This window comes from Anneissia japonica, unplaced genomic scaffold, assembly GCF_011630105.1.
Source record: "Anneissia japonica isolate Jap-2015-1 unplaced genomic scaffold, ASM1163010v1 scaffold287923_len1623670_cov205, whole genome shotgun sequence".
In the NCBI taxonomy this organism is placed as follows: domain Eukaryota; kingdom Metazoa; phylum Echinodermata; class Crinoidea; order Comatulida; family Comatulidae; genus Anneissia; species Anneissia japonica.
The window spans coordinates 429,185-454,931 of NW_022721637.1; the positions used below are offsets into that span (position 1 = coordinate 429,185).

At 33.2% G+C, this 25,747-nt stretch overlaps 1 protein-coding gene across 1 annotated transcript in view; it reads right to left on the reverse strand.

The window, feature by feature from the left end:
* LOC117111617 (TAF5-like RNA polymerase II p300/CBP-associated factor-associated factor 65 kDa subunit 5L) overlaps positions 1–25,747 on the reverse strand; it is a 66,132-nt gene that overhangs the window by 24,543 nt on the left and 15,842 nt on the right. Inside the window, exons 12-13 of the mRNA XM_033254565.1 lie at positions 21,139–21,279; positions 10,685–10,766 (exon numbers count right to left, since the gene is read on the reverse strand). Coding sequence (XP_033110456.1) covers positions 10,685–10,766; positions 21,139–21,279 — 223 coding nt within the window. The remainder of the gene's footprint in view (positions 1–10,684; positions 10,767–21,138; positions 21,280–25,747) is intronic.

Sequence of the window (25,747 nt, forward strand, 5' to 3'; positions counted from 1 at the left end):
TATACCTTTATTCGGCTATATATATATATACAAAAACAGCAGAGTGTTCAATGGTACATAATTATTTATGAACTATCTCTCATCTTAGTTTTCAACATTTATTGGAACAGTGCACGGCCTAGAATAAGAGTTCATCTGTACAGTACAACAACAATTAATTAATTTAGTCTAGTTTTTCCCAACTCACATACACTACCAACATCACTTTTAATTATCTACAACTGCAGATGACTTGTTATTATGCAAGATTTGTTATACACTATGCAAATGGAGATTGAATCAGGATATTATTATGATCATTTGATTAAGCGTTTGAACGAAGCAACAAGCCTGGCCCTAGGCTCCCAAGGCTGTATGTTAAATATTGTAGCATTGCTTACGAATAAATATCATAGCTTGCGCACAAGCAGGCCTATGCAAATTTGATGGAAATAATGATATAATGAAAATACTAATATTAGAGTAATAACTGTGGCAGTGCCAGAGATTCCAAAATGCATGACAGAGGGTCCAAAGTCCTCAACAAGGGTCCAAGATTACCGACAGGGGGTCATGCCCACCTCCAGCACGGTCGGAGCACATTTTATGAACAAGTAACTTTAGATTCCAAAAACAGAATAAAAATGCTTATTCCATGCAGTGTTCCCTGACAAAATCATTGGCTTCCTCATTGACAGGAGTCTATGGTTCTGATTTCTTTTCTACAATGCATGATAAAATATAAACATCCTGAGCTCTCAACAGTCTGATTGGCCAGAAGCACTCAAAAAACCATTGGAATGTACTATTATACATTTGACTGATGATCAGTTCTGATGCATCAGTTTTTGAGGCAGTCGCATTCTGACATCAATGCCGACACATACTTGCTATCAGTGTCCGTTGAATAAGGGTGTAGCTTGTAGGTTCTAATGCTTTCTGACAAATATATTACTGTTTGTGGTACACACATCCTATCATGGGCCATGCTTTCTTCTTAGTGGTCTAGGGTATGCATATATATCATGTGTTTAGCCCACACAAGATGTTTTCTGTGCCAACTGATCGCATTCCAGTCTTCTATAGTTGAAAGATATACTGTCTGAAATATCCCTAAAAAATTCTATAGATGAACATAATAATTTTGAGCAGGACACAGAACGAAACAAAATCAGATTTTATTAATTTCCACACTTTTACTCTTTACTTTTCATGTACATGTGTTGCTGTCATTTTTGTTGTTTGATTATTATGCACCATCTTTTGAAAGAACAATATGACCCATGTGGATGCACCATTTTTTTTGAAAGAGCAATATGGCCCATGTGGATGCACCATCTTTTGAAAGAGCAATATGGCCCATGAGAATGCACCATTTTTTGAAAGAGCAATATGGCCTATATGGATGCACCATCTTTGGAAAGAGCAATACGGACCATGTGCACCCACCATTTTTAGAAAGAGCAATATGATACGGCCATGTGCATGCACATGCACATGCATGTGCTTCCTTTGTTTTTGTAGGTAGCTTTGATCAATTGGGTAAGAATGATTTGATCTTTAGTTTATTCACATCTATGTCACCTACTAAGGCTAATGTCTTTGATTGGTCAAACACTTTTGGTACTTGTGCATATAACCTTGCAAATATGAATAATTTTTCATTCCTAATGATGACAACTAATGTCAAAATATTGAATCCCAACACGATGGCGTGCATTTTGATACTTGGAGTATGACAATAGTTAATGTTGAAATATTGAATCACAACATGCACGGCCCAATTGACAACAAGGACAGTCAACCAAGTATTATGGACTTTGCATGGTTCACATGCATGGGTAGAAATAAATATAAATAATATTTAGTCTGTTTATGACTGTAGGAGTGGAACTTCTAATAGTGACAAAAACCCTGGTATCACAGGATTTAAACCAAAAGACTTTGGAATGAAGGCAAACATCAGGCTACATTTTTACTTCATTTAAGTAATTCGCACAAAGTTTAGTATCACAAGAAAAATTGCCCTTACCAAAAAACAGCTGCATAAAATAATACAGTTATAATATAATAGTTAAAAATAATAGTTAATAAGTAATACAGTTTCTATGTTCTTTGCACAGAACCTTATTGGCTGGTAATCAATTTCAACGAAAAACAGGATTGTTTTTATGTGTCTTATTAACAGTTTGATAACTTATTTTATCAATTTAAAGGGCAATTAAATGTTTCAGTTGAACTTTCAAGGTTTTTTCGTAATTCTAATACAGATAAAGCTTAAGCATTATTTGTCATTCGGAATTATATTAAACAGGTAGCACCAAATCTGACAAGGGTTGGAAGCTTAAAGTGTAGGGGAAGTCAACTTGGATTTTGTAAATCAAAATGAAGTTCATGGCCACTAACTAAGAAGCCTTAATGCAGTAGGCCTACATCGTACATAACGTGGCGGAAATTCCTATCACATGAACAGACTCAAAATGCTTGATAAAACGGATATGTAATGAAGACTGCCCTCGACATAGGAACTGGATGTATTGCGAATGAGTGATTGCCGTAGACCGAATCAAACTAGATTTTTCCAAGGGACTAGAAGCAAGTTCAACTGAGCAAACAATGGATTTAGATGCAAATTATATCCAGCTGATTAAAACGTTTGAATATATAAATAAAGATTTTTTTGGGAATTAAAAATACCACTTTTAAAAAAATTCTGCTCCAAAATCTTTGTATGTTTTCTTTATATTTTCTTGTTTGTATCAATTACAATTAACTAACTATTTTAATTAATTAATTCATGCATTCAATTGTTCATTCATTCATTTACTCGGCTCAAGAAGCTCTCTTAAATTTACAATACAAAGCTAACAATCTCGCATATGTACTTGATATTAAGATTAGCTTCAGCTATACTTAAATTCTACAATGAAAATTTCTTGTTTTACATTTATTAGTTTAGTTATGTTTGAAAATTGTTGTTACTTTTGTGTGTCAAACTGAACCACTTTGGAAACCAGTACATTGTATTGAAAGTGTATTTCAGAATAAAGAAAGAATAAATAAATAAATATAAACCCAAAACAAAGCAATCTTGCTTGCAAACATATTTATTAAATATTTATGTTATATTGTGTTTATATGCTCTACATACAAGATTCCATTCATATGCTATCAAACTAAATTTTCCTTTTTGATCAATTAATAAAAACAACAAGGATACATATTAGAACATTCATTTAGGGACCTCAACAGAAATAAGTCTTTTGGCTTTCGTGAGTTATCCTTGGAATTTCACTATCATTGTGCACATTTTTTAATTAACTTGTTCTTGTTTTTTATGTGATTTGAGATTTTCCTAATAAATTCATTCATAAATCACTGAAACTAAATTTCTTTATGATAATATTGAAACTTGACAACTTAAGTGATTCTTTAAAATACTGGGCTTCCTTAAGTCCCTAAGAAGGAAATCATGACAAAAACAATCAAATAATACATTGTCTTTATCACTTTTTTAAAGCAGTTAAACACAAGAATCACATCATTGACTGAAAAGAAAACAGCTTAAAACTCAAGATTCTAATTCTAGCTAATTTGATGACAAACTTAAGAGTCCAGTTAATTACTGCAGAGTATCTCTCAAATTAATTACCTTATTTATGGTTTAGATACTACTACCTAAACTCTTTATATTGTGCCAACAGCTATTAAAAAGTAATCTAGTTTATAACTCCTACTTACTACTACTTCTACTAGCATTATATTACTGACACACTGTACTACTCTGACCTGCAGTGTTCAAATATTAGTCACTGCCTCGTTTGGACTGGTGGATTACACAGACTTGCTAAGATCTACTACAACGTTGCATTGTATGTAAAGTTATTGCAGAGTAAGTCAAAAAGTTGTGTTTTTTGACTTGTTAATATATATTGAAAACATTTATCTACTTTTGTTAAGTATTATTAAATACATTTTACCTTCTTTCAATTGTTTATATTGACTTTCAAAATTTTATATATTGCACTATATAAATAAACAAACATTTTCTGATGCACCTTTTACATTTTGGACCAACAAAGATTAAATTTGAATTAAAAAAAATGAAGAGTGGGACAATAAAGGAGTGTTATTCATTCAAATGCAAGGCTATAAATATTTTCCAGTGTAAAATAGATAGGACGGAGTTATATTTATAAAGATAATAATAATAATAATAATGATACAAATAAAACTTTTCACATTGATGTGATGATGAAATTATTGTTACAGTGATGAATCATAGGAAAAAGAAACAGTTAAAATAGTCATGTATTTTACTTGCCAAATTGCCTATTTACCGCCCGTCTTCGCCTCCCCCCACCTTTTCTCTCTCCCAGCCAAAAAAGTCAAATGTGTCATTTCCCCCTCTCACATTGAAAATCCTTTTGCTGCCACTGAATTCCTAATAGTTTAAAAAAAAATTGTATCAAAAGCAGCAAGCATTTCATAGAGAATCTTGGCAGGACTTAATTTTCAATAATTTCCCTCCTCTGACAAACTGTAATATTAATGATGTGATGAAAGAGGTTGTCACATAATCATTTATAACAGCTCTTCACACAAGTAATTTGGTTAACATCATTGTAAGAATTTAGAGAATGAATGAATAAATAAATGGATAAATGATTGCCTTCACTTTTCAAAGACATTTTTGATGAGATGGAGGTATATTATTAAGAACAAAGATTATTACAATTATCTGCCTTAATTATTAATATAAAATAATTTTTCCGATCCATGATTTGAAGCCTTGCACCCTTGCTTAAATTTTGACTTGATAAAAGTTCTAACAATACATATTTTTTTATAGATTTGAATATTATCTTAATTTTACATGTAAGTATATTCCAAACTGTTGGCCAATTTTTGTTACTGCTCAGTCTGTTCACATTGGATTTCATCATAGTTTGTTTAATAGTGACAATAGGAGTTTATAGGGTATTTCCTTCATCACCACATATGTGGGACGAAGAGAAGCCAAACCAGCCACTAGTCGCAAAAATCAGTTTTGATTTATTAATATATAATTAATAATTGTTAAGGAGTAAAATAAGAGCTATAAAATGGTAAAAAAATTGTCCAAATCCGACGTTTCCTTAAGAAGTTACAAGCACTTAAACATACAGCTGTTTAAAGAACAATATATGAGAAATCAGCCTTCAAAGTTTATGATTTTGGGCATTTCTTATGCAGAAACTATCATCAAATCCTTAAAAAGTGTTATTTTAACATTGAAAATGGGGAAAATAACAGCATAGCATGATGTATAGATATATAAAGGTTAGATTAGTGCAATAAAATAGATTTTTTTAAATTTGACATTCAGGCATGATTTTGGCGATGAGTGACTGGTTTGGCTTGTCTTTGCCACATATTATATAAGTGCATTGAGACTTCAGTATAAGTATAAGTATAAGTATAAGTATAAGTATAACTATAAGTATAAGTATATATATAAGTGCATTGAGAAATTATACTACATGACACACTCAGCATGGATCTATAATTTGTTAATATAAAGTGGGTTTTTTATTATTAGTGGAACAAGCTTAGGACCCTTAAAAATAAAACAACGATGAATGCTTGGGACAATGTCCAACTATCGCCTGAAAATTTCAACTGAGTTTGGATGTGACATTACTGTGCACGTCACACTGATCCTATTAGCATCGGATTAAGTTATTAATTACAGCAATTATTCTTGACCTTCATGAATTAAAATAACCTAGTCAGGGTAACCAAATAAAAGGAGGGTAAAAAGATGAAAATGAAAAATATGTAAGATGAAGGGAAGAAAAAGGTCATCAAAATGATATGGTGGGATGGGAGACTATGTTATAAATTTGACTAATGTATGAATCCCACAACTTTTTTGCCATACAAACTCACTTAAATATAAAAGTTCTGTGTAAACCACCTAAAATTTAAACTCATTTGTCTTAACATTAAATTCTGTAACATAAAATCATGTTTTGAATTGGCCAACATGTACTGACTACTTGACAGGCTGCTGCTCAAATGAAAAACAATGGTTGTATGACATTGCTTTTTGTGGAAAAACATCTCACAGCTCAAGAGTTTCAGTGAACTATAATGTTGTTTTATCTCTATGCTTAGCCTTGAATTATTCTTAGTTAATTTTTTTTTTCTTATTTTAATTTCTTTCTTTTGAAAATGTACTTTCTATCACATATAACTGCACTGTCTAATTATGCCTAGGCCTAGTCTTACTAATAAATAGCCTCACCGCCTCACCGCACCCCCCCCCCCCCCCTACANCCCCCCCCCCCACTACATAGTACATCAGTAGGCAGCAACAGAACGTGATGTGCCATCCTTCCCAGATTTTCATGCAACATTTGCATATTGTTGGCTAACCAACTTATGCTTACCGTTTCCACAACGCTACAGTACAGATGTATGCTAGTCAACAGAACGTGATATTGCACCTTCCTTCCCAGGCGTTCATGTAGCATTTGCATATTGTTAGCTAACCAGCTGCGTGTATTCCTTTGTGAAAATGAGTACAGTACTGCGGCATACTCATTTTCGCAAAGTATTTGCATCCCCTCTTGGAAAGAGGGAATTCCAAATAACTGTCTCAATATCTTCGCTAATTAATCACCGTAATTTAGCTTTGGAGTAACTGGAGCACTTAAAATGTACGATAATTATTTCACTACCCGACAAACCCCGACCTTTATTCATGCATTACATAATAGTTTCATCTTGCTGCACTCCAATATCACTGGCGTATGGTAACAACCAACTGACTGCAGACCATTTCCTGTCACACATTACTCTCCATAACGCAGCACTCCCTAGTTCTGTCCCCTCTGGGTGTCCCATACTGTACTCAATTTTTTTCCTGAATTTTTTATTCAGTCTCTAAATTAACTTACTTATTGGTGGCGCTGTCCAGAATCAGAAAAAAAAATTAAGGGATTTGTCTATCTCGAGGATGTATAGAAAGAGAAGACAAGTAAAAACAATAATACTGGGTTGATACAAGTAAATTAGTAAGATAAAAACCCATTATTGTTTAAATGAATTTTCATTGTGTTTATAATTGAATGTTGTCAAAAATAAATGCAGTCAGTCTCGATCATAAGCATTGTGAGGTATAACTCCCCATTCTCAGTGACCTGTACAACTTTTTACAAGGGCAAACAATTTTGCAGGAAAAAATTTTTGTAACACAAATTTAAAATTTAACAACTCATCCTTAAATTAGTAAAATGTTGGCCTGTAGATATTGATATTTTTGGTTTGCAAGTTACAAATTTATCCTTGTATTTATTAACTTGTGGTAAAATTAATTATTCAGAGGTCAGAAGATGACACTTTGGTGTCCATCTAGGTCAAGTTTGTATTTTCTTTCTTTATCAAAGTCCAGATCAACCATTATACACAATAGCCTACTGTATAATATAATTATGAATGTATATTATATAATATAATATGTAAGATAATATAATTTAATATATCATATATTTATTAAATATTTAACAAAATGCTACAAAATATATGAAGGCATGTTTTTAAACTAAACATAAAATATGTCTTGGCACTCAAAACACAAGAATTTGAACCAGAAGTACGTACTTGTTACCCGACCAATATGCAGCTTGATAGCGCCTCTGTGAATTCGCCAAACCTCTACAGGATCATCTCGACAATCCTAACACTCCTGCAATTTGTTACTCCACTTATAGAGGCAATTGGATGTCAAAGTTGATTTCTTTTCATTTCTATATTATCAACATACCCCATACGCCCCCTGAGAGAAACATTTTCATTTACCTAGACTGCATAGTGCATGCTATGTATTATTATATAGTTATACACAGTAGGCCTATTATATTTTCTGAAACTGTATAACGATTTAATAAACAACAATAAAAACATATTTAACTTCAGATTCAAGACAGTATTTGCAATATAAGCCAGCATTTGTACTTAAAACCACACAATGTATAAAACTATAAAAAGCAGTCATTTTTCCAAAAATATATGAAATACAAGGCTTCACATATCAAAACATTGAGAGTTAAATAATGATAAACATTGAATTAGACAACTTTGTAAGTCTGAAGCAGACTTTCTGCCTAAATTATCCCACAAACTCTCTTTACAAGAAGCCGCCACACCAAAGCTTCATCCCAACACGTGCTAAAAACCTAGGTCGGAAAGCACAGGTAGATGGTGAGATACCCACGTAGCTCCCAACAACATTTTGAACAAGCGCAAGACTTGACATCTGTCTGCCAAACGTTCCTATGACAATATAAGCCAAAGGAAATCAACTATATCACTTGGATAATAGAGAAAGGTCAAATATACATCGTGGATTTACAACGGCAGGAAAAAACTGATGTTGGCATACTTATACCTGTCCTGTCTAAAGCTATGGCCACACTATAGAAGTTTTATATCACAAATTTGTGTGAATTACCCATATATGGGCATTATGATATCATATAACATCCATAAATGGGCATGATCAATGTCATATACCCATATATGGACAAATCACAGGTATTTTTCATGTAAAATGATAGTGGCTAAATGTAATCCTACAGTGGTTTTGATAATCACATTAACAATAATATTAACATTAATAATCAGTGGTGGATTCAAGGGGTGGGAGAGCCAGTAGAGTTTTCCAAAACTATAAAAATTGATGAAAAAAAGAGGGACAATATTAATTTAGGTCTGAGTGTGCTATTTCTGGCCATCTAGATGTGCCATAGTCATAATTTGTTTTCCCTCAGCCCCACCAAGGTCTAAACTCTCCATCTGTGAAAGTTCCTCCCTGGGCCCCCTCTATTTTGAATTCCTGAATCTGCCACTGAAAATAATAATATAGACATATAGATACATAGTGCCTTTTTGGCAAAAGATGCAAGGTGCGCACAAAGCTCACTTGATTCAGGAAATCAAACACAATGTGCAACCTTCTGCACTCCCTGAGGGAGTATTCTAGTCGTGATGCAATTAAATTCGGACAGATACCTTTGGTAGAGAGAAGCAGTGCAACTAAAATGCTTGCCAAGGGACACTTACTATCCTACAACCTACCCACTTAACCCCTGGGGAAAGAGATGCAATGCAGATAAAGTACCTTGCCCAGGGACACTCAATATCCTACCATGCATTCACTTAACCCCTGGGTGGAGAGAAGTAATGCAGGTAAAGTATCTTGCCCAGGGACACTCACTATCCTACCATGCATTCACTTAACCCCTGGGTGGAGAGAAGCAATGCAGGTGAAGTGCCTTGCCTAAGAACACTCACTAACCAACCTACCAGGTACCCATTTAACCCCTGGGTGGAGAGAAGCAATGCAGGTAAAGTACCTTGCCCAGGGACACCCACTATCCTACCATGCATTCACTTAATCCCTGGGTGGAGAAGCAATGCAGGTGAAGTGCCTTGCCTAAGAACACTCACTAACCTACCAGGTACCCATTTACCCCTGGGTGGAGAGAAGCAATGCAGGTAAAGTACCTTGCCCAGGGACACTCACTATACTGCCATGCATTCACTTAACCCCTGGGTGGAGAGAAGCAATGCAGGTGAAGTGCCTTGCCTAAGAACACTCACTAACCTACCAGATATCCATTTAACCCCTGGGTGGAGAGAAGTAATTCAATGCCTTATTATTATTATTATTGGTACTATTTTATCTATTCTAAACTATTTTTATTATTTGGCAAAGTAAAATCATACTGGACCAGCAGTAAATTATACTAAACTCGGCTTTGATTTTTAATGAAAGTTTCTAGATTAAAAAGTTAAAGAAATCTCTGCCACCAGAGGGCAGCAGATTGTTAACAGATTTAAACAATGATGTTGGTTCTACCTTGTATTGGCCTACTAACTAATCATGTTGATATTTTACGAAAGGAAACTACTTATTAGCAACTAAGAGAGTATGTACATAAACTGGTTTGTACCTGCCAAGTTTGGCCTATTATGCATTTCTCAGGCCATAGAATGTGGCCTTGTGCATGAAACTTGTCTATCTCATAAGGGAGGTTAAATTCAACAATGGACAGAATTAGGCAGAATACTTACATTTATGTCATCAAAAACTTGTAAAAATTTAATTATAAGATCAAATTTGTTTCATCATATATCTAAATGTACTCTTTGTATGTAAGTTTGTAAAAACTTGTATTATTTAGTGCAATATGCTATAGCTTCTAAACACTAAACTAAAAAGTTTATGTCTCTCATGCATTGGGTAATTTTTACAATATCTCAACAATTATGGATACAATTACAGGAATTCCAAATTTATCTCATACAAAATTACACATCTTTTTTTCAAGATGTTTTTCTCATGCATGAAGTAATTATTTGTCAATAGTCATAGATATAATTAAGAAATTTCAAAAATAATTATATCAACAGATATTAAAATGTTTATTTGATTTAAAATTTAAGCACATACATATGTTACACTTTGAGTTTGGAAGCATGAGCTCATAGATGGGGGTGGACTTGTGCTGACTTCATAAAGGGACTCATACATAATAAGTTGGCAGGTATTAATCTCATTGGCCATATGTAGGCTAGGGGTTTCCTGGCTTCAGGATAACATATGAACTAGTTCTAGTAGTAAACTTTGCTATCCAAGAAACAATACAATACATACCGCTAGTGTGGCAATCGGGTCTGTCTGATCGTTAAATGTATTTACAACCTTTCCGTCAGAAATCTGAGTTATCTTGATCAACCTGGGGCAGAATGAGAACATAATATTAGATTAGTAAACATAAAGTTTGCCAGCCCCCTTTATACAGTGAACAGGCTAAGCATTAAATCTCAGCCAATTATATGGACAGATAGCTCAGGATGTTTGATTTTTAGCAAACATAACAAGTTGGCAAGCTCAATTGAATTATCATGACCTCTCTTGGGAGGACAAATCTGATTTAAATGTTATCTGATACAATATTTTGTACAGTTGTTACAAATTTTAGAAAAGGTTGTACAAAATGTTTTTCATAATGTGCATAGATTTTATACAGACTTTAAGAATCGCAAGCGGCTGTGCGCTACACATAGAAAACTATTTAATGAAAAGCATTAAACACTGGTGGCACCAAATTATTTGCTATCACTTGTGGTAATCCCAGACGTTCTACTATTATTTTCTCCTGTGAATTCAAACTTATACCATACTCTTGAGAATATTTACACATTAGATATGCCATTACACATATGTGGCAAAGACAAGCCAAACCCGTCACTCGTCGCAAATCCTGTTTCAGAGATAATGGCCAAAACATGCTGGAATATAAAAATTTTTTGAAATCTATTTTATTACACTAAAGTAACCTTTATATCTATATGTCATGCCATGCTGTTTTTCTCCTCATTGTCAATGTTAAAACAACAATTTTTAACGATTTGGTAATGGTTTCTGCCTGAGAAATTGCCCAGAATCATAAACTTTAAAGGCTAATTTCTCAAATAGTGTTCTTTAAACAGCTGTATGTTTAAACTCATGTAACTTCATAACGAAATGTTGTATTTAAATTATTCTTTTACCATTTTACTCTCATTTTACTGTTTAACACTGTATTAATAACTAAAAATTGATTTTTGCGTTGAGTGACTGGTTTGGCTTGCCTTTGCCACATATTATTTGACAAAAATATTATGCCTGAAATTCTTGGCTACTCCAACAATAGTGAAAAATTTAAAAATTGGATGGAAATTGGATGTGAAAATCTACAAGGTATAGGTCATGGAATGATGACCATTTGTAGCAACATCACTGGCCTCTTGCCAGCCAGAGTAAGTTGTCATACTTAGAAGATATTAACCAATTTTACCATCATGCTTTTTCCCTCATCAATTTATCCTAAATGAATATTTTCTTTGACTGAGTGTAGACATGCAGGCCCACCTCAACTCACCTCACTATGGCATTTGAGTTAGGTATGAAGCCATGGAGGCTGGCCAAATGATAAAAATTTACAATGTACTGCCTAACTAAGATGTAGAGACAAAACTCTGTTTTGGTAGCTAAGCTACAGTAGACCAGAATTGAGGAAATACACATGACACCTACTGTAACTCACAGACTCAATGCAACAACAAATCGTGTCAAACTACATTGTATGATGCATAAGACATTTTTAAATGACTATATTTTTTAGGCCATTTTTAATCTGATCACATGCATTACAAATTGTTCAAAACATCAACTCATATACTTTTGTGTGCAAATGTTAACATCTGGATAAACCAACTAGAAAAGCAACTAACCAACCATAGCCTAGGGGCGACAAGGGAAGTCCCCGGAAACTGCCAGCAATTTTAAGAGCAAATTCAATTGATGTCTGATTAATCTAAATAAAATAGGCAGAAGGAGGAATCATTTTTGGGCTCTGCCCAGGTTCAGCCCGAAGCTGTTAGTGAAGATAAGCTAAGCTGTGTACTGTGTGCCTATAGAGACATACTGTAGCTTTACTCCCTCTCCTCAACATTACTGATATTAACGGAAGGTCCCCCACTCACTCCCTTAACATTTGAAGTGTAACCGAAATTCAGCACAATGACACTGTGAGTTACGGGTTACAAGTTTATTAATTTTAAATGATCAAACCCATTCGCACAGACTTACAGTAATTTAATATAATAACTCCGGCTTAACCCCCCTTCCCTCCATCAGGAAATCATGCCCCCATTGTTGCTTGGCTGACACTAGCAATATGAGACACAATCAGACAGCCTTTGGTCCAAATAAATGTACGTATGAGAATACAAATAATATGCTGCTGTTGCTTACAATGTATACCCATATATTTAATGAGTATACATTGCTCACTTAGGAAAAATATGGTAAGCTTCTACTTTCGAAGTTACTTCAAAACATTTTCTTTAGTTATCAACCTTGCTCTAACTGTCAACTGGGTTTTTTGCATGTTTTCTTAAAATTATAAACAAACATGAGAATGCTGCCTACTAAAAATGTTAAGATAATACAATAAATGTTTGTCAGTCACTATTTTTTGGGGAAAAAACATTGTCCTGTTTTTATGTGTGGAAGTGTCTCCATTATATACTACAAGTACTTGGTTCATTACATTCAATCTTGTTAATGACTTTACATGTGTTTCAAATTCTAACCTACTTGTTTCATTCACCTCTTTCAGTGAGTACACAGTGCCTACACATTAAATAAACTTAGCTGGCGTGAAATGTCCTGCTGACTCAACAAATCCGAGAAGTCACTTTCTCTTAAATGAATGAAATAATGTGGGTTAAAAAGGGTTAATAAAAGAAATTAGTGAGCTACAGAAAAGCCATCTTTAACAGTACAAGCTGAGGGGCATTTTAATTCAGTGGGCTTAGTGAGTATTGAAATGCAAGTGACAAAAAGAATAACCGTGGGGAGAAATCATTCAGCCATGTAGGGCGAATCACAACCTGTACAGGGCGACTCATCTAACCCACGGGACAAATCATGTGGGACAATTCATCCGTGGTATGATAAGGACAATGATTCATTGAGCACTTAAAATAATTTCGCGATTTGTCAGTTTATCTTTAAAAATGAGTGAAAATCATGTTTTTAAATATTTATCATCAGGGTGGTACATCATATAAATTGGCATGAAATACTCTTAACAAATTACAATGGAAAATTAATTAATATGACTCCCTTAAAATGTAAACTCAATCTGAAGTTATATTAGGAGCATGTGCACCAATAAACTTAACCAGCAAGCACCACCATTCTTTCAAATAGTTTAGTAGGCCTACAATTTATTAATAAATCGCTTACTTTATTTACTGATTTATTTATTCTTTCTTTATACTGAATGACACTTTCAGACTCAGACTCAGATTCATTTTATTTAACCAAAACAAGTTAGAAATAGCAAAAATCACATTGTATGTATTATTAATGATAAGTTAGGAGACTCTTATTAAGACCAAAAATAGGCCGCTGTCATGAGAGCCACCCCAAAATACAATATTGATAAATTTATTACAGTATATATATATATATATATTCACACACATACATATAAACAAACACAAACTTCTACACACAAATTCACAAAGACAGTACACATATATATACATATACTGTACTCAAAAATATAAACTGATAAACACCAAGAGCTTTGAACGCATGTTTATATAATCAATAAAGAAAAAAAAAAAGAAAAAAGAGAAAAAAAAAAAAGCATTCCAATGTGGTTCAGTATTAACAAACAAGAAAAATTTAACAATGAACTTTATAAATACAAGGTAAAAAAAAAAAAATATACATTACAGTTACATAACAATCAAAAATACATTTAAATGAAAACTATATGAATGGTTAAGGAAATATTTGTTTTAGATTTTACACACATATAGAATTTCTAAATTTTAAAACTGTCATAGATTTAAAGTTTATTTTAATATCTTCTGGGAGTTTATTCCAGAGCTTAGTACACTTATATACGAACGTTCTTTTACCTTGCGTATTACTCCAAGACTGTTCTATAAGAGTATATTTACTTTGAATTCTAGTACAATATAAGTGCTGTTAACCAAGAATGGATTTGAGCCCATAATTATAAATTTTAATGTGGGTAACTCTACCACACAGTCACAGCTTAATATTACCACATAGAGTGCACCATCGCATAATCTATAAATATTTGTTTAGTGGACCACTTTACAAAGAATTTGAGCGCCACCCAACCACACCCACTAGAACATCAACTCCTCCCATCGGGTAAAATCCTGGCGCCGCTCCTGGCATTGGGGTAAACCTACTGTTCCGAAAGATGCAATATGTTCTTTAAAATGCTCTTAGCCATTTGTAATTGTAGTCTTACACTTGGGAGCTTTCGATTTGTGCGACGACGTGACGCTAGAACCGAATCACTCATGCTGACCATCCTACATGGTGTCTTACTTTATCTGCATACGTAGATTTGGTCAAATTGCATTCCAGAATCTACTCGACGAGGTGACCTTAACGTTCTCGCATACGCAGATGACTTTTAGTGACGTCATTGCGTTCTACGTCCTACTGTCGTCGCGCAATCGAAAGCTCCCTAATTTCAATTAACTGAACGTTTAGTGATTGAAACTATAACTATAAATAGAGTAGGTTATCACATAAAGGGTTATACATTTGTACTGTGCAAAATACTAGGGTCTCAATGCGCAAAACAAGTGAACAGATGTAATTGGAAAAATAAGGAAAGAAGAACTCCAAGCCAGCACCCAAGCTGCAGTATGGAGATACTGAGCAGGGATCTGTCTAAATGTACTCCATCCAGCACCAGTTGAGTCTCAGCCATCCTAGGACTCAGGCGCCCCCTATCCTGATAGAACTAGAAGAAAGCTAGCTGACAAGGAATGGAATAAATAAATCAATGAGAACGAAACAAGCGAGACACAGAGATGGATGGCGACTCACGAATTGATAGTAATGGCAAAGAATTCCATTAAGCTTAACTCAATATGGTCAGTAGCAGAATGGTCTGCTATTGAAATTATGCTACGGCATCAAGGTAAGAACTTGGATCTCAGGTTGATGCACTTTAAAGAAAAATACCTAATCTTATTATGTACCAAAATTAACTGACAAATTACACAGGAAAATGCCTAAACAGATTGTTGGCAGTGAGTGCACCTTAGCTTTTGTAAAACAGTATATTGCTGCTTGCCAAGGGCCCATCATTACTAATGTTTATTCATATTGCTATTAAATACATATAATACCTTTACTAGACATTTTGTCTACGCTTATTGACAATGTTTTTCTGTCTTTAAGCAATGGGGATATGCACAATAAAGATCCTTGAATAGGTATTTAGAAGATTCAAAATAATGTTTAATACTGTTAATTGATAGCTTCCTTTGCTGATAGTCAATTTAAGGTATTAGATAGAGTACAGTATGTTACTGGTTTCCTCCTTGTAAATTCAATTTAAAAAACAGATTAATTGATAATTTCGTACTGCCAAACCAACTAATTTTGAGTGTTCAATCACCAAAGGTTGAAATTTAGTCCTTACTTAATTCTTCAACCACTAAGTGTATGAGAAATCCCGTAACTATTCCATAGAAACCCCACTTAATTACTGCATCTTAAGTCTCAGTATTTTAAATTTGATATCAATTTAAAATTTATGAAAACACAATAATCTTGCAATACACTGTGCTTAGTCATAAACAATTTTTGCAATATATAAAAATGTAATTTCATTAAAAATTATTCACCATTTTTAGACATACTTTATGACAGTTTAGTTAAATTTAATAAAAATACTAAGTGAAGTTAAATTTGGTTATTTTAGGTGTTACCTTACATATATTTTTAATTTTTTTTATGTGTTCAATGACTTCTTTACAATGTAATTTGACATTTTACAAGTTTATACTGATTGTTTGTCCTTTCTCAAATTGGAAGGCCAAGTTCTGTTGAATGTGAATAGAAATAAAATACAATATTCATTTGAAGATGTGTTCACACTGACCAAGACAAAGCGTACCTTTAACTAAGCAACTTCAATGAGAAACCCAGGCAAAGACAAAAAAGAAAACTCTAAGGAATCAGCCATATATCAGCAGCAGCATCGATTTCCCGTACCTAACTAGGTACCATAGATAGTGTATTTAAACATTCATGTGAAAAAATTATCACATGAATGTTGGGTCTATGAATGTGACAGTTGATTTACTGGATGCATTTATGGCACTCAACTGTTAATGTTTTACCCACATTGTCAATTGTGGTTTTCTCCTTCACTTTTTCTCTTTTTAAACTTCAAAAGTTGTAATTGTTTTTGCAGCCTGATGAGATTTACATGTTGCTTTTGTAGGTATAAAATAGGTCAATATACTTACAAAGCACATATTATGGTATAATAAGATTATTAATATAATTCCTTTATGGTTGCAACATCTATTTTGGAATTTCCCTTTTAATTCAAGTCTGTGAGTCTACCCTTTCTTTGCTCACCCTTTTAATCTGAATTAATTTTTTGTCAGTGATATTTTGTTAATTGTTGTTTTAATTATTTCATTTTTAATTCTCAACTGGACACTTGTTGAAACACAGAAAAAAAAAAGAGTTGTAAAGAAATGAGGTAAGGAAAGTGGAGAGAAGATGAAAGGGATAAGAAACCTGGGAAAGGGAAAAGGAAAGGAAACGGAAAGATTATAGATTATTTCAAGACATATTACACAGGGAAGTGGGCATCATCCACAATGAAGACCAGCAAAACGATGGCAAAATTCATGATAGATGTCTATGCAGCTAGACTAGCCCAACAGATTGGAATGGCTAGCTAACAGCAAATTACCAACATAGCCTAAAACAGGACAAAATGTCAACAAATTGTGATTCAGATTCAAACACCCACTGAAGTATCAGAAGGTTAAATCCCTAATGACTCTCAAAAGAGGGAAGGATCCTCATAAAAAAAAAAAACTGTAAAAGGAAAACTATAAAAGGAATATATTATTATTCTGTAAAATATTTGTTACATCAGAAAATATATATACCTGCCATTCCAATAGCTTCCCTTGTGGACATTAACTTAAATCAGAGCTGACAGTTTTATACTGAGTGGAGTTAAAAGATAGATTGCCCAATTTCTTCTACTTTGCTTTACCCATTACACCTTCCATCCTGTTGACAATTCAACACAACTTTAAAGCTGGCATCTCAAAGCCAACATATTAGTCACATAGATAGTGGAATTTTAACAGTTATAATTAACACTCCGAAGATGTATTTGGGCATAATATGCTCCGCATATACAAGTCATCAATGACTGAAATGTAAAGTTGTTTATATTTTATAGTTTCATGCAAGGATTTATGAAATGAGTCATGACAAAACATTGTTGGCCCCTTTAAACTTGGTACTTGAGACTGTTGATATATTACATGTACAAACTATATTGAAAATCTTAAAGGACTCTTTGTGTTGGCAATTCTTCAATTGATCTCGTAATTGTACAGTTCAGTGGCAATAGAGGGAGCTGTCCATCTGTGATTTATGGAATATTAGTAAAGTTTTGATACATCGCAGATTCTTTGAGCTTTTGTCAATCAACAACTCCAACCTACCACCATTTAGGTTGCAAGGTGATTTCCACTGAATTATTTTGATATAAAAAATAGTCAGTAAATTGATATTTTACAAAACACACCTGGCAAATTAATTTCAGCAAAAGAACTAGATGAAAAAGGTACATCACTTTTCTATACAAGGTAGGCTTATATTAACTGGGAAAGTGTGATAATATTAATTACTTTAGTGCAATTTGAGCAGATGTGATAATTGCATAATTTTGAAAAAGATGTGGCAATTAAAGAGACAGCATCCAATAAACAAAATTCAGAAAGTGCTAGATAATTCAGGGTTGTAGCTGTAGAAAAGGTAGGTAATAGACATTTTAAGGGTGGGTAGTTGATAAAATTAATAAATTCAAAACAAATAACAGTAGATTTTAAGGACATGGAAAAGTGGGTTAAGGGATATGAAATTAGCTTTAGACTTGGTGGAAAATCTCAAGGCTGGGTGGTCTGCCCACCTCCGCCCACCATAACTACATCCCTAGTAATTATTTTTCCAAGTACTTGGAAGTGGAGTTGGCTTTTTTTCAGTTCAGTGTTTAGTGACGTATAATACTTGTCTAACTTGTGCAATGTTCTAATAAAAGACAAAATTCTAATTTTTTATATAATTTGGACAATAAAAGTATTTCTTAATTACCATTTTCAATAGCTGTTTGATTCTATCATCTATCATTGGGTTAATAATATTTCATGCATAAAAGACATTACATTATAAACAAGTTTTTTAACTACTTTTGAGTAAAAACACTAAATCATACATTCTTCTATACAATGAGGTAAGTGCATATTGTACTTTCATATTATATCGCGCTACAGTACTTAAAAGATTGTAGAATAGTACGGTACTGTTCACGGATAGTAAAATTTACACACAATCCTAGAAGATCAAATAAATTTTCATTTTGATTTGGGGAGGGGGGGGAACTGTATTAATTATACTTGTCACAAACCAGGCCTCATGTGTCCAACTTTTACGAAAAACGTAAATTTTCACACAATGTCATTATTCAATGACTTGACCGGAATTCTGATTATCAACAACCTTCTGTAAAAGATGTAATCTTTTTAAATATGCCAAAGGCATTTGATAAGCTCCCACATGCGCTTGTTTCAATGTTTAAGCACTTCTAGAGCTAAAGAAAACATGTCCTTAGGGCATGGATCTCATCATCTTCAAATAAATAGACAATCTGTTGAATATGGTCCACTTTTCCAGAGCCAATTTTACCATATGATTAATAGAAATTCCAGGTATACAGTATGCAGGGCCCCAAGCTTTACAGCATCAGATCAAAGCAAAAAAAAAAAAATAAATAAAAAAAATAGGATGCAGGACACACGAGTGTCAGTGCTACATGGGGCTGTACCACTAAATAATAACTCTAAATTGTTTGATTGAATTAGAGGGGCAAGTACAAGGATCCAGACAATTAAGTGAGCCCTAGAAGAAAAGGGAATGAAGACCAAAAATGAGACATTAGGAAGCGAAGGCAGATTTTTTGTAGAAAAATCTCAGTAAAGAAGAATTATGAACAGGGGAGAGAGGAATAGACGGTGGTTGCTGTTTCGACAACTTAAAAAATATTGCACAGTGGAAGACAAAATGTTTAGTCCTTCTTCGGCAGCATTGTACATATATTCACATAGTTAATGAACAAACATATATGTTATGCAAACTACAGCTTTTCTTGGATCAATTTCGAAAATCCAAAAATTTGTTTATTTCCTCTCAGAGATTAAGTACCCTGAATAATACTATTGTTGGCCTATGAAGGGCATATTGCCAAGTCACATAGGTGAGAGGCAGGGGTCCCCAGGGGACGTCTTTTCATGCAAGATACTGCAGCAGACACATATTACCATGTCAGGTTAAATTGCCTGTTGAATCATAAATAACTAATTGTGTCTTTTCCCTTGTCTTGCTGCAAAATGTATGTAATTACACACAACACAGCATGTACTATTTATATAATATTTACTTTTCAAATTATGAATGTTAAATATCTTTCAAAAGTGATTCATAAGAATGTTTTAAATAAGTATTAATAATAACAGTACAATATTTATTTATTTCAGCATAATGTTTCACAGCTTAAGTACCGGAGTTCACGTCAAAATTATTTACTGCTTTACTTACTTTACTGTTTTTTCAGGTTGTTAAGCACATTGAGCCTTATGCAGAATGCGCTATGGAAGAACTTATTATTATTAATATTATTATTATTATAAACCAAACATCAAAAAGGAAGTCAAGTTATAAATACAAATATATACAATCTGATTCAATAATAACAATAATATAATAGGAGTAAATTCTCTGAACTCCAGAGAACTCTGAAAACTAATTTACCAAGTAATATTAATAATCACTATGATAATTATAATAATGACGATGGTGTGAAAAATAATTCTAATTTTTAATTGAAAACTAGTAATTTAAATTTACAATGTCAGAAATTCAAATGTCAATCTTTTTCTTACGCAGAAATTATGAATTTTTATGTTTTTATATGAATGAAATTTCTGAAATGAGACACCACCAATTTGCTTTCACATGATTCGTATAGATTTTAGAACGTCCTAATTTAGCGTCAGATGTCACAGAGACACCAAGAATCTGTTTTTGTTGAAGTATAGAAGAATCTGATGAGTTTCCGTTGAAATTAATGTTTCCTTTTGCGTACATTAGCGAAAAGACACCTTGGCTCCACTCATACCCTGTTATTAAAACTTTCTCATGAACCAGCATCCACTAGAAATATTACAAGTTTTAGCACACACGTTATCTAATGATTAAATTTAACAATAATAATTTTATATGATGCTTCTATCCACTATACTTTTATCATCCTATTTTATCTGTTTTCTATTTCATATTTTGTCATCCTTTTGTATCACAAAATTAAAATTTTAGCATTACATCCTAATAATAGTAATAAATTATTTGTACAAGATACTTTGAATGTTCACTTAAAATTGTTATTTTTTACTTACCCATCTGTGGAACCAGATATGACATTTTCCCCGTCGACAACAAGACATGTGACTGATTTAGTGTGAGTTGTCAAAATCCGAATGAGTGTAAAGTCTTGTAAGCACCAAAGGCGTATTGTCTTGTCATGTGAACCAGTTACTCTGAAATTCAATTAGAGAAAATATAATATAGTAAGACAAGAAAGTAGAGTTATTAAGAACAGGTACCGGTACAAAATTTCAAAATGCCAATGGGCAATATCTGGGGAAAATGGGGAAAGGAAGGGTGGTGGGATCTGTTCCAATGGAATTTTCAATATCATTATTAATTAATTAATTCCATTATCAATAAAGTATATAATCAGAAGTACATTTATAGTGTCTGTCTACTATATGTAATTCACTGTATTAGGCCATAGTACGTGCTGTTTTTTGCAAGCAGCCTTAACTCACTGATTTGTGAAAGTCAAAGCTGGAAACAACATATCTTGTTTATTTCAGTGGGTTTACACCTCCCTCTATAGTTAGCAATTATATCTAAATGTTTCCAATGAAGTGTTTGCCTTGAATATCCCCAGTTAAAAAATAAATTGAAAAGGGTAATCCCTAGAATATATAGGAAGTACTGGGATTTGGAAGGTTAAGTTATTGGTTGAATTGGTGAAAGCATAGCTATAAAGTGCCATTACGGTTACTTTGGCATTTTGATACATTCACACCCGTAAGTGCCACATCCCACCAACAAGCGCAAGCTCCTTTGATTCAGTTCCAGGCTAAAAGGGCAAACAGATGCGAAACTCAACTAACTCTATGAATACACACCTTTGTATTAGTGATACTCTCGTGTTGATTGAGCATTTGTCGGTAATCATTTATATTAGGTTTATTTACCCTTTTAGCACTCCCCTGGGGAGGGGGTGATGATTAAATAGTTCAATGGACAACAGTATACATACAGTAATAAAGATAGATAAAAAAAGGATGGGCTGGAAGATATTCTAATAGGTCATAGAGTAAGTTTCTCTGGGAAATGAAGTATGTAACTCACATAAATATTGCCATCGATTTTGAGAAGCGAAAACTTGGTACTAAAGCAAACGAAACACATTCTTAGATCCAAAATAATATCATATAATGATGACAATTATGATGTTAATAATAAAAGTACTCATAATGACCACATTACAGAAGTAATTTTCAGTTTTTGCCAAATTACAGATGACAAAACAAATTCTGAGATCTACTAAATTACCATGTACAAATTATATTTTTTTAAATTAAAAAAAAATGCAGCATGAACAAGTCACAAATGTGTAACACAATATATAAAGTAAAGCCAAAAATAAAACATTTAAAATAGACCTACACAAAGTAAAAATCACCTCTCCATGCATGTTTTGAGTTCAAAGCGTTAGTGTGATAACTAAACACACATGTGACTAAACAGATACAGTGGGTCTAAGACAATGCACTGTTTCATACATATTCAATGAGGGGAATGAACCAAAATACAGAAGAACAGATGTAAACTGAGTCTAATTAAAAATAGGCTATTATACGTTTTGCTTAATCATCAGGGATAATACATAATACAAAGAGACAAACTATAGTTTAATAAAGAACAAGGAACATTAAAAACACACATTATCACAGTAAATGTGGCTTTTTTTCCTAACATAAATCTATACCACATACAGTACAAAGTTCTCATAAATTTACGCTAGAAAAAAATTACCCTCTTGTGACAAATAATTTACTTATATGATGTCAAGAACTAGAAAAACACTTTAAAGATATTAGACAATTGGTGACAGATGCAAAGCAGTGAATATTGATGGTGGACGTTGCAAAGTATCGCACTTGGACGCTGAGCAGAAGGCGGAGGAAATAAGTGTCAACTGCCTAAATGGTATCTCTGTGATTTGCTAGGCATACCACCGTTAAACTCAGTGAATACAGCCTCATAAATGTCACATGAAATGGGAAGCTTGTTGGTACCACATTCTTGTTAAAGTGCAAAGGCAGGATAGAAAACTTTAAGTAGTTCCGGAATGGATATATTATGAAATTGTTAAGAGTACAAATCGCTTGAACTAGAGTAACCTATTTTCATAGTTTCCTACTTGCGTTTAAAGATTTGTGTCAAAAAAGATTGATTTTCTATATATTATAAAAGTATTATTGCAAATGAAACATCACACATGTAAACAGGTCTGATTGACTGATTTTATACTTTACAGCGCAGCTTAAAACGTTTTGTTGCTGGTGCTTTACAAACAAGTAATTTCACTTAACACACCTAATTGAGCGTTTAATGAAATCATAAAGCCAATCATAATAAACAAAAACCTTACAAAATGTTTTCTTGTTAAAAGTAGCTTCAGACTCTGACAATGTCAATCAATTGTTTGCACCCATTTTGAGTAGTGACACTCTTTCACAATTTTGACTGACTATATTTAGGTTAGCTTTACAAGACATAGGAATAATTTAAAGCAAGATTTGGAATTCAATCTTATTTCTAAGGGGTGACAAGTTTTGTTGTAAAGATAATACATGAATAAGTTTTTGGGGTTTTTAAAGTTTTTAAAGGGCAGAATTACTGAATGTGAGAGACAAGGTAGTCAGTGGTAATCAATGCTTTCCCAATTCATAACCTGCACCCAAACTGATTATAAACTTACCAGTACAGTAGGCCTACTATAAATATATTACAAAGAAAGTTTTAGTTTAGAGCTCACAGACAGCATATTTAGTAATGTCCAATTGACAGCCACAAGTGTATGGAGCAGTAGTGGTGTACAGGGCGGGATTAAGCCAGGCCAAGCCCATGTCGGCCAAACTACAGTTGGCAGAGCCCTAAGTCGGAACAATTTTTTAAAAACTCTTTAGACATAATTTGCTTTAAATTGCCTCATAACAGCTAAAAATGGTCTAAAGATTTTCCAATTTCTCTAGCAACCCACTAGGCCATCCCCTGGACCCTGATGGCATCCACTAGCCCCTTTGTCTGATAGCCTCATCCCCTGAATACATCCTAGACCCACTACAGAAAGCCAAGACTGACTACAATGAGAGAGAATATTACACTAGATACCACCTTGATTTAGTTTTTTTTTTTTTCAAACATGAATTTGAAGATTTTGTTTTGCATTTGGAAACATACTTTGATGCATCATAATCAACTGGGCAAACAAGGTCGAAAAATGAATGATAATGTAAACTGGTCTTCGAGTAGTGTCTAGCACATTGACAACAGGATATCCTTTTGCATTTTCATCTTCAAATTTTGGCAAATAACGTTAATATCTCATGTTCCACTAATATTATTCTGAATAAATAGGAAATTAATATGATTAGTTTATGCAAGTCAAATATTTAATGATAAAAAAAATCATTACTTAACTTTCTTTTTTCTATTGACAGCACCATTCCCTCAATATTTCTTCATAATCTTGTACCTACAGTCAATATTCTAGAATTGATTAGGGATAGATAAAGCTAGCTCATAGTGGGGAGGGGTGGAGGGAGGGTTAGGATCTAACAATGGCCCAGGTCAAGTCCAGAGCTCTGGCAAAAATAAGACGTTATGGAGTGACACAAATTAGAGTTGTTTTTTATTTAAATACTAGTATATGATTTGATTAAAATTAAATAGAAACACATATAGCAATCTATGACTTGGGCCATGGGCCTGACCAGAAAAAAAAATTAGGGAGTTTTGAGTGATTTTGTATGTCTTTCTAAATTAATTTTTAAATAGAGCAAGTAATTACTAGAGTAGTCGCAGGCTAGTGTAAGGGTCTCTGATCAAGGTCCAGAAGCCAAATGCTCCAGAAACAATGCAACATAAACAAATAAATAAACAAATAATTATATATAGGTCATTTTGAAATGATTACAGAGTAAAGTCAGAGAATTCTTGTTTTTAGAAAATGTGAGAAACCCACTTCCTCCTGAAGATGTTGAGAAATCAAGTGTTAAGTAATTTACAGAACACATGACAGGATACTTTAAATAAATTTTAATGGCGGAACTTGATGTAAAGACATGAACAGGATTATGTGATCCTTATCAGTGATTGAAAGCAACTTCTAAAAAAAAAAAAGCCTTGAGACAAACAAAAATTCGTCGGGTAAACTAACCAACGACGGCAGAATTCTGTGAGCATTCTATCAATTCTGAGAAATTGGGGCAGCAATCACTTAGGGATTCAGATTTAGTGGTACTACCCCATTATATAAGCAAACACTGTACTATCTATAATTATGAAGATCCTTGGTTCATCATATTTTTTATGGGTGTGGCCTATTTGAAATTATACAAGCACTATCCCTTACCAGAGTGTACAACCTCTTTATAATGTGTTAATGGAAACATAAAAAAACGATTATTAGCTCTATGAATTTAGGGAAATTAAATTAAAATTGACCAATCAATTTTGATTATATTATCTGTATAATCTTACACTGATCATGAGACTTCATGTATCATTATAATATGATATGTATGTGTCTAATTGTTTTTTTATTAAACATAATCCATAACTACACTCCTTTAAAATTGCAATGACTGTGACAAGCAAATAAATATATTTTTAGATAAACTGCTTTTGGCAACACCAGTCACC